The sequence below is a fragment of the Mastomys coucha genome, unplaced genomic scaffold (assembly GCF_008632895.1).
Source record: "Mastomys coucha isolate ucsf_1 unplaced genomic scaffold, UCSF_Mcou_1 pScaffold21, whole genome shotgun sequence".
Taxonomy (NCBI): domain Eukaryota; kingdom Metazoa; phylum Chordata; class Mammalia; order Rodentia; family Muridae; genus Mastomys; species Mastomys coucha.
In genome coordinates, this window is record NW_022196904.1 from 139695748 (window position 1) to 139706983 (window position 11236).

Genomic DNA, 11236 nt, shown 5'->3' on the forward strand with positions numbered 1-11236 from the left:
CTTGTTAGCTGTGAAGAAATGATATCTTGGTGAGTTCCTAGCACACAAGTGCGAGGACATATCTGGGCCACCTCTGAGTTTGGGGTGCCAGGCGACAATGCGGAGACAAGACACTGACTTTCCTTAAAGTTTACGCCTCAAATACCGCCGTCACACAAAGTGTGCATGGCACAAAACCACCTAGTAATCAACCTACCTGACCTATCACCTGCCTCATCACAGACCATTAGCACCCAAGTCCTATGAAGGACAGGGTTCTACTTACTCATTTTCCACATCTTGTATGGAGTCAGGCAGAGGCTGATTCTTGGTCTCAGGAAGGAGAAGAACAATAAGGCCACCAAGGAAGGGAAGAACCCCATAGATGATCCAGGGCAAGGAAGCAGAGTATGTACTGAGGATCATGAATAGAGGAGACAGGGCTGCCCCAGTACTGCCAGCAATTCCAATGACTCCTAAAGCAGTTGCCCTTGAGCACAAAACAAAATGCAGAAATAACTCCATGAGGATGTGCATTTGAAATTTGTGACTTAAACCTTGCATTAATTATGGAAATAAGCAGTGTATTTAGACATAATAATGCCAATAATGTTTACTCTTGTTTTTCCTATTTCTGCTTCATTTGATAGTATCTTTTCTCAAGACTGCATATTAAAACACTCATTTATCACTTACAAAACAAGATGTAGGAAAAACAAATACTACACATTTTCTCTACTATAAAAATCCTAGATTTTACCTTTTATGTACATATTTACATGGGGTAGGTTATTGATAAAAGCTTAAAAACTAAAGAAGGGACACTGAGGGGAGAAGAAAAGATCTGAAGTAAAAAAGAAGTTAATGAGACGCACACACACATGACCTGAAATGAGGAGGTGGCAATTAGAGGAATGGGGTTAAACTAGCAGAAGGGAATTAGACAAAAGCAGCAGAGCATCCAAAACAGAGTAGATGTGAAAATATATAATTCTTTATGCTAACTTTTTAGAATTGATTTTGAAAGGTGAAAAAAACACACACAGTAAAGTAGATGACTTCTTATGACCTTTGTCTTTTCTGAGTTTCAAATATTACATGAGATTAAATTAATGGTACATATAGATTTTTAACAGGAATTGGCCAAAAGGTAACTTTGAAGAAACTTTGAACATATTTGTTTTTATCATCACAATCAATTGTTTTAGATAACTAACTATCCAGTCAATGAATGTAAATAAGCTAAGAAGCCAGCAAGATGACTCAGCAGGTAAAAGTGTTTGCCATCAAGCTTGATGACCTGATTTCAATTCCTAAGAGTAGAAGAAGAGAATCAACTCCTGAAAGTTGTCTTCTGACTTCTATGGGCACATGATAGCAAGCACATAGGTGCATAAACACCTATCATATATTCACATGCATATGCACAGAAATTTTTAGTTAGTTAATTAATTAATTAATTTAAAAGTTTGTTCTAAGCCTGACAGTGAACCTTGAGTCTTGTACCTGATTGTAGTGGGAAGTAGCTCATTTGCATGCACAAGAATACTGCCAACAGAGACAAAAGAAAATGCTCCTCCCAAAGTTGCCAAAACCATGCGTAGGATCTGCATTTCTAGAGAGAGGAAGACCAAGGAGATTCATGAAATATGAACTGTGGAATCTACACTTCCCAAATCCCAAATGGAAACCATCCTTACTGGGGTTGAGTAAAAGTGTAAAATATAGTGTAGAGAAAGTGTAGAATTCCCTCAGTGGCTAATAAATTGAAGAATGTGACCTATTTGTATATATTAGTTTATAGGGAATCAAAGCTTCTAAACAACTAGATTCATATGCCTTAAATCTCTTGATTTTTACTTAAGAAGTAGAAAACTGGGTAAGTTCAGAAGGAGCTCACTTTCGTATTTTTTATCCAGTATCTCAATAATTTCTCATGGAGAATGTAGGAATGTTGTGGAGAAGTGTCTAAGAACTATATATTCATTCAGATACTCACAGACAATTGATTTCCAATACTGAAGAGTCATGTTATGAAAAGATAGAATCAGGCTGGAGAGATGGCTCAGTGACTCCATATAGCACTGACTACTCTTCTAGGGGTCCTGAGTTCAAATCCCAACAACTACATGGTGACTCACAACCATCTGTAATGAAATCTTATGCCTTCATCTGGTGTGTCTAAAGACAGCTACAGTATACTTACATATAATAAACAAATAAAACTTTGGGCCATAACAAACGGGGCCAGAGTGAGAAGGAAGAAAAAAAGAAAAGAAAAGATAGAATCCCTACAATGGTGTGGAATCTGGAGATTGGTTTGGTTTGAAATAATGTCTCAAGACTCAAGAACTGCTACTAGGAAGCATGTCAGACTTTTAAAAAACACTCAAGGAAAGTTTCATAAAGACATTTTCTACACAATTTGGTGTTATGTAAGATTCAAACCTTGCACTGAGCCTTCATGTGAGGCAAAAAATTACATCATTGCTGATATTCAAGAGTTATGACCACCTATGTACTACCATCTATTATTTAAGTCTATTTAAATTCAATGTAGTTGGGTCTAAAGTCTTAATGATTAATCTATTCATACTTTTATGTACTTCAATACAAGTGACACCCATTTTCTTGATTTCCAAATGAAGGTTGTTATTTGTGTCCTTATATCATGAGGCTCATAAAGTAGATCCACAGAGTTCAGAAAATAAATTCTTACTGAAGATGAAGTAATAAGATAGAGCTAGACATGGACAATCAAATTATACGGTCTTATATGGAATAACAAAACTGAGAATAATTGGCACCAGTTTTCATGTGCATCTTGAATATAATACATATTCATCTACAATAACCAAATGTGACTTACTTTCAGCTCTAGGTACCTTAATGGAATAGTGTGCCCTAAACGCCCAGATTAGCCACACAAAAAAATCCTTAGAATGTATTTTGTTCTGATTTTATAGGTGAGCCTAAAAGTCCCAAGGAAAGAGAAGGAGATCATTTCTTTGCTCACTCTCTAACTTTTTCTCACCTTGAGGCACAAATATTATGGCCAAAATGGAAATTCCAAACAGGGATATGATAAATAGTTGACTTATTCTGCGCCCCAAGTGATTCACCAAAAAAATTCCAACTAAATTGGCTGGAATGGTGATTGTACCAAAAAGACACTGCAATAGGAAGACATTAGTCCTCAGGTACTGGAAATTGATCAGCAAGCCAAACACAGATGTCCATACTACAAATCTGTAAAGAACAAAGAAAAGGTACATCATGAGTCTGGAGCTGATATCAAAGCAGCCAGTTTTAGTTGTTAAAATATCAAGGAATTCATACAACCAGCAGAACACAAGAAGGTTAAAAGGACAAATGGCCCAAGTGAGGATGCTTCAGTCCCAGTTGGGAGGGAGAAGAAAGCAAACATGGGAGGCAGAGGGAGGGAGAGACTTGGGTGGTAGATGGGAAGGGAAGGGAAAGGGGGAACATGATCAGGTATTGGGAAAGCAAGAACAAGAGAGAAGCCCTGAGGGCCAGCAGAAAGAATGGAAATATGCAACCTCAGGAGGTGGGAGGTGGTGGGGATCCTCTAGAATATACCAGAGGCATGGGAGGTGAGAGACTCTCAAGGCTTAGAGTCCACCTCCAACAGAAAGACAGGGCAACAAGTGGATGAATGAGGTTGCCATCCCACAGTCAAAAATTCTGACCCAGAATTGTTCCTAAAAGAACTGCAGGGACAAAAATGGAGAAGAGACTGAGGGAAAGGAGGTCCAGTGATTGGCCTAACTTGGGATCCATCTCAAGAGAAGAGTTTTAGAATTTTGACTGTGTCTTGATCTGGTTGAGAGTTGTATAATGCATGTTTTCATTGAGATGTACACATTAATGCGCCTTAACTTTGAGATTTTATCTCTTCTGAAATTGAAGCAGACAAAAGGAGATACTTGGAGCCCCAGTTTGTACCATGACTGAGCTTCTGAGCATCAAACTCTACTGATAAATCCAGGAAGTGGTTGGATAAATACACTCTTCTTTGTACAATTAGTCTATATTCAAAACCCTTTGACTACCTCCAGCTCCAGATATCATCACTGTTTATTATCTAATAACATCAGTGTGAAAAATTTGTCTTCCAAAAGGCTAGGGTGTTTCAGGATATTTGATCACACTATGAGCCCCTAGATTGAGTTACTTACTGGAAAAGCCTGTTTCTCGTTGTGGTGTGGTCCAAGCCTAGACACACTTTTAATACAAGACCATTTTGTTTATTATAAATGGGATTTAATAAAGTCAACCATAGCTCAAGAGGTGGAGCAAGCAACCAGTTGATAGGGAATGAACACAAGTAAAAACCATAGAGAGTAAAGAAGTTAATAAAATTAAAAAATATACATTAACACTTGAGTTACTTATAAAAAAAAGTTAGAAGAATGGATAGAGAGGCAGAAAATGTAGAAGGGAGGGACATTCATTTGAGGGGCTTTTGAGAATGCATGGAGAAAGAGAGCTTGGCTTTCCTTTCTGGGGTGTTGGCTGAGGAGAGTCAGCTGGGTTCTTTCTCTGTCTCTCTGACATAGCAGGCTTTCACCACAGAATCTGGCTCCTGAGAATTTATTGGTAAAATAGCGCATTTGAGATTGTATTAAACATCAATTTAAAACAACAGTGAAACCATTTTAATAGGAACAATGGGAAAACTTACCTCACGAGGGATAGGAGGCATACCCGCTTACGCAGGTTGGGTGTACGGAACAAGTCCCATAGAAAAGGTTTTGTCTGTGAGACCTCCAGCTCCTCCTTCATGATTGTTCTTACAACCTTCAACAGCATTAATGAACTGTTTAGTTGTCACAAAATGATGGGCACGGTGGGTATACTGGACTTCTGCAGAGAACTAGATCAATAGTTACTGTTTCTGTTTAGTGAAAAACACACACATCAAAGAAACAATGTCAGCTATAAAAGTGGTAAGCAATATGAAACCAAGAGAGCTAAAAAAATAATCTGTAGTAAGGATATGTTAAGCAAGGAAGTATAGATGGATTCAGAATATTGAAGGTAGGGTAAAGGTAAGAGATACAGATTAGGAAGGAAAAAAAAAACAAGTGAAGACTATTAGGTTATAGCATATAGAGGATTGACCGGGAGGGTTCCCATAGGGTTATGTATTTGAGCCCTTGGTACCCAGTTGGTGACACTGTTTAAAAGGTAGAATGGCACAGATAACTCCCACACACTACAGCCTGTTGCCTCTAAGGAGATCTGCAGTAACCAAAGACTCAGGTGACAATCTTACCCAAATACCTATGTCAGCTGGGACACCTACAGAGCCCAGGTGACAAGGGATCCATCTGCCCTCCTAGCTCTACCTTCCTTCTCTACCCAAGCCAGAGAACTCATAAAATTGCAAAACTTCTGTAAGGCAAACAAAACTGTCAATAGGAAAAAATCAGCAACAAACAGTCTGAGAAAAGATCTTTACCAATCCTACATAGGATAGAGAGCTATTAATACATTACATTAATACATATATTAATACATTATATTAATACATACAAAGAACTCAAGAAGTTAGACTTCAGAGAACCAAATAACCTTATTAAAAATGGGGAACAGAGCTAAACAGAGAATTCTCAACTGAGGAAGCTCAAAGGACTGAAAAGCACCTAAAGAAATGTTCAACATTCTTAGTTATCAGGGAAATGCAAATCAAAACAACCCTAAGATTCTACCTCACACCAGTCAGAATGGCTAAGATCAAAAACCCAGGTGACAGCAGATGCTGGGGAGGATGTGCAGAAAGAGAAACATTCCTTCATTGCTGGTGGGATTGCACACTGGTACAAACACTCTGGAAATCAGTTTTGTGGTTCTTTATGCTTGTGAAAGATCATCAAGGATATGTGTTCTACATGGGGGTCAGAGAGGACAAAATGCATATATTCTTGTCCTATTTGTCTCTAAATCTCCCTATACTGGTCTTTGTTATTTAGAGTTTCCAGGCACATCTGAAACCAATGTATAAACATATATGCAAATGGTTCCTATTCCAAATACAACTTCCATGTGTAAACAAACAAACAAACAAAACCACCTAGTAATCAGCCTACCTGACCTATCACCTGCCTCATCACAGACCATTAGCACCCAAGTCCTATGAAGGACAGGGTTCTACTTACTCATTTTCCACATCTTGTATGGAGTCAGGCAGAGACTGATTCTTGGTCTCAGGAAATCAGTTTTGTGGTTCCCCAGAAAATTGCACATAGTACTACCTGAGGACATAGCTAGTGGTATAGCACATAGCTATACCACTCCTGGGTATATACCCAGAAGATGCTCCAACATGTAATAAGGACACATGCTCCACTGTGTTCATAGCAGCCTTATTTATAATAGACAGAAGCTGGAAAGAACCCAGATGTCCTTCAACAGAGGAATGGATACAGAAAATGTGGTACATTTACACAATGGAGTACTACTCAGCTATTAAAAACAATGAATTCATGAAGTTCTTAGGCAAATGGATGGAACTAGAAAATATCATCCTGAGTGAGGTAACCCAATCACAAAAGAACACACATGGCATGAACTCACTGATAAGTGGATATTAGCCCAGAAGCTGGGAATGCCCAAGATACAATTCACAGACCACATGAAGCTCAAGTAGAAGGAAGACCAAAGGGTGGATACTTCTGTCCTTCTTAGAAGGGGGAACAAAATACCCATGAGAGGAGATACAGAGCCAATGTGTGAAGCAGAGACTGAAGGAAAGGCTATCCACAGGCTGCCCCACCTAGGGATCCATCCCTTATACAAACACCAAACCCAGACACTATTGCTGATGCCAATAAGTGCTTGCTGAAAGGAGCCTGACATAGCTGTCTCCTGAGAGGCTCTGCCAGTGCCTGACTGCCATGGACCACCCAGCATGGGATCTCCTTCCATGGGAGAATCAGGGTCTAGGTGCTCAGGTAAGTAAGGAGTTGGCATGACAGACAGACACAAACACAAGAGAGGTTTGGAACTGCTGCAATTTGCTTTACTTTTAGCTGAGTTTTTATACATTTATAACAGGAACAAAATCTTGGCTGCAAGCCATTATACGGAACATGATTTACTCTTAAAATACATACTGATAAGTTATCTTGAAACTAGAAGTACAAAGCAGGAAATAACCCATGAGATTCATCTTGGTACCCAGACCATGGTTAATGGTCCCAGACTGAGGTCAGCCTATTCTTAGAATTCTGCCAAGCTGCTGCTCCAGCAGCTGTCTGACTCTGCAGAGCAGGTTAGGAGTTTAAAGCTTAACTTTTATTATTGTTTCATGGGCCTTCTGGCCAATTTGGAAAGCTTGTGAATGCGTTGGCTATCTCCTTTCTGCTAATCTGGCCTTTAAAGATTCAATTAACCTGTTTCCAATATCTATCTATTTGCCTTTTAATAATTCTCTGATCTTCTCTAGAGAGCACACACCAAGGTGGTCTTGCACGAGCAAGCCTTTCCATAAGGTGCAAAGTATAATACAACATTTTCTGCCCATAAATATTCACCATTCTATCACCATTCTCATCATAGGCTCCTGTATAAGGCAAAGATTCAGCTGTAGTTCTCAACTTAATAATGTTTTCAGTAAAGGTAGGTCATCCTGGGAAAAATTCAAAAATCTCCTTTCTTGCAGCAGAGGATCAGGAAGTTCTGCCTCCTCTATACCAGTCACATCTTCCTCTCCATGGGTGCTTGTACTTTGAACTTCAGTTCCTGGAACAATAAAATCTAAAGATCTTTGATTATTCACAGAGGCAAAGATATCCTCAGAAGTAGATGTTCTTGCCAGTACAGCCATGCAGAGAAGAGAAAGTGTGCAGAGCCCCATACCCATGAGAGAGACTGCTGAGCCAGAGCAACTTTTCCAGGCATTATGCCAGGGACCTCTAGGAGACTAGGTTCCAAGGAACTCTCATCTCAGGCCTGAGCATACGCCATGCATCTTGTGCAGTATGTCATGCAAACTCCACTGGAGTTGGTGAGGCACCTGAAATTTACAGAGGTAGATGCTCTCAGCCAACCATTGGACTGAGCACAGGATCCACAATGGAGGAGCTAGAGAGAAGATCCAAGGAGCTGAAGGGGTTTGCAGCCCCATAGGAGGAGCAACAATATGAACCAAGCAGTACACCCAGAACTCCCAGGATCTAAAGCACCAACCAAAGAGTTCACATGGAGGGACCCATAGCTCCAGACACATATGTAGCAGAGAATGGCCTCATCAGTCATCAGTAGGAGGGGAGGCCCTTGGTCCTGTGAAGGCTCAATGCCCCAGTGTAGTGTAATGCCAGGACCAGGAAGCAGGAATGGGTGGATTGGTGAGCAGGGGGGGAGGGGATCCGATAAGGGGTTTTCAGAGGGGAAACCAGGAAAGGGGATAACATTTGAAATGTAAATAAAGAAAATATCTAATTTTTTTTTTCAAAAAGAGAGAAAGAGAAATGCTTGCAGAAAGGAACCTGATATAGCTCTATCCTAAGAGGCCCTGCCGGAGTCTTACAAATACAGAATTGGATGCTTACAGCTAACCATTGCACTGAGTGTGGGATCCCCAATGGAAGAGTTACAGAAAGGACTGAAGGAGCTAAAGAAGTTTGCAACCCAATAGGAAGAACAAGAATATCAACCAACCAGACCCCCAAGAGATCCCAGGGACTAGGCCACCCACCAAGGGGTACACATGGCTCAAGCTGTATATGTAGCAGAGAATGGCCTTGTGAGGCATCAATGGGAGGAGATGTCCTTGGTCATATTAAGACTCGATAGATACCCCAGTGTATGGGAATCAAGGGCAGGGAGGCTGGAGTGGGTGGGTGAGTGGAAGAACGCAGGGGGATGGGGGATGGGATAGAGGATTTCTGGGAGGAAGGAACCAGATAAGGGGATAACACTTGAAATGTAGATAAATTGAGTACATACATACATACATACATACATACATACATTAAAACTATAAAAAAGAATCCCATGCATTCTATCAGATCACCACAGACTAATACTAGACTTCAATTAAAACAAAAGCAACAGAAAGCTCACATACTCTTGGAAACTGAACAACTCTCTGCTCAATTATAACTTGCTCAGGAAGGAAATAAAGAAAGAAATCAAAGACTTTATAGAATTCAATGAAAATGAAGAAACATCATACCCAAAATTATGTGAAATTAAACAATGAAAGCAGTATTAAGAGGAAAAGTCATAGCGTTAAGTGTCTTCATGAAGAAATTGGAGAGATCTCATACAAGCAACTTAACAGCACACCTGAACACTGTAAAAAGAAAAGAAGCAAACACAACCATGAGGAGTAAACAGCAGTAAAAAGTCAAACTACAGACTGAAATCAACCATGTAGAAACAAAGAGAATGATACAAAGAATCAACAAAACCAAGAGCTGAATCTTTGAGAAAATCAACCAGATAGATAAACCCTTACCCAAACTAATTAAGAGCACAGCGACAGTATCAAAACTAACAAAATTAGAACTGAAAAGGTGGTCATAACAACAGAAACTGAGAAAATTCAAAAAATCATCAGAACCTACTACAAAAGCCTATATGCTACAAAACTAGAAAACTAGATGATATTTTCTGGACAGATACCATGTACAAAGTTAAATCAAGAGCAGGTAAACTATCCAAACAGTCTCATGACCCCTAAGAAAATATAAATAGTCATTAAAAACCTCTCAACCAAAAAGAGCCCAGGGTAAGATGGTTTTAGTGCATAATTCTATCAGACCTTCAAAGAAGAGCTAATACCAATATTCTTCAAACTATTCCACAAAATAGAAACATAAATAACACTACCTAGTTCATTCTATGAAGCCATAGTTACTCTGATACCTAAACCACACAAAGACCCAACAAACAAAGAGAACTTCAGACCAATTTTGCTTATGAATACTGTCTTAGGGTTTCTATTCCTGCACAAACATCATGACCAAGAAGCAAGTTGGGGAGGAAAGGGTTTATTTAGCTTACTTCCACATTACTGTTGATCACCAGAGGAAGTCAGGACTGGAACTCAAGCAGGTCAGGAAGCAGGAGCTGATGCAGAGGCCATGGAGGGATGTTCCTTACTGGCTTGCTTCCCCGGGCTTGCTCAGCGTGCTTTCCCACAGAACCCAAGACTTCCAGCCCAAGGATGGCACCACCCACAAGGGGCCCTACCCCCTTCATCACTAATTGAGAAAATGCCCTACAGCTGGATTTCATGGAGGCACTTCCCCAACTGAAACTCCCTTCTCTGTGATAACTCCAGCCTGTGTCAAGTTGGCACACAAAACCATCCAGTACAAATATCAATGCAAAAATACTCAATAAAATTCTTACAAACCTAATCCAAGAAATCATCATTCACCAAAATCAAGTAGGCTTCATCCCAGGGATGCAGGGATGGTTTAATATATGAAAATCCATGAACATAATATGCTATGTAAACATACTCAAAGAAAAAAGTAACATGATCCTCTCACTAGATGCTGAAAATGCCTTCTACAAAATACAACACCCCTTCATGCTAAAAGTCCTGGAGATATCAGGAATTCATGGCACAAACGTAAATATAATAAAAGTAATATATAGCAAACCAACAGCCAACATCAAATTAAATGAAGAGAAATTTGAAGCAACCCCACTAAAATCAGGGACAAGACAAGGTTACTCGCTCTCTCCCGACCTATTCAATACAGTACTGGAAGTCCTAGCCAGAGCAATTAGACAACAAAAGAAGGTCAAATGGATAAAAATTGGAAAGGAAACAGTTAAACTATCACTATTTGCAGATGATATGATAATATAGATAACTAACCCCCAAAATTCCTAGAGAACTCCTACAGCTGATTAAAAAAAAAAAACTTAAGCAAAGTAGCAGGGTATGAAATTATCTCAAACAAATCAGTAGCCTTCCTTTAAACAAATTATAAACAGGTTTAGAAAGAAATTATGGAAACAATACCCTTCACAATAGCCACAAATAATATAAAATATCTTGGTGTGACTCTAACCAAGCAAGTGAAAGATCTATATGAAAATAATTTCAAATCCCTGAAAAAAAGAAATTGAAGAAGACCTCAGAAGATGCAAAGATCTCCCATGGTCAAGGATTTGTAGAATTAACATAATGAAAACAGCCAATTTTTTTATTTTCTTTATTTACATGTAAATTTCTCCATTCCCAGTTTCCCCTCCAAAAAAACAAAGA

General features: G+C 39.3%; 1 protein-coding gene across 2 annotated transcripts in view; it reads right to left on the reverse strand.

Moving 5' to 3' along the window:
* Positions 1-11236, reverse strand: part of LOC116103497 (solute carrier family 22 member 19-like) — an 82646-nt gene that overhangs the window by 2036 nt on the left and 69374 nt on the right. For both annotated transcript variants that reach the window (XM_031389559.1, XM_031389558.1), the window contains 4 exons: positions 4685-4800; positions 3014-3228; positions 1486-1594; positions 266-469 (listed from right to left, as the gene is read on the reverse strand). In XM_031389559.1, the coding sequence (XP_031245419.1) occupies positions 266-469; positions 1486-1594; positions 3014-3228; positions 4685-4800 (644 nt within the window). The remainder of the gene's footprint in view (positions 1-265; positions 470-1485; positions 1595-3013; positions 3229-4684; positions 4801-11236) is intronic.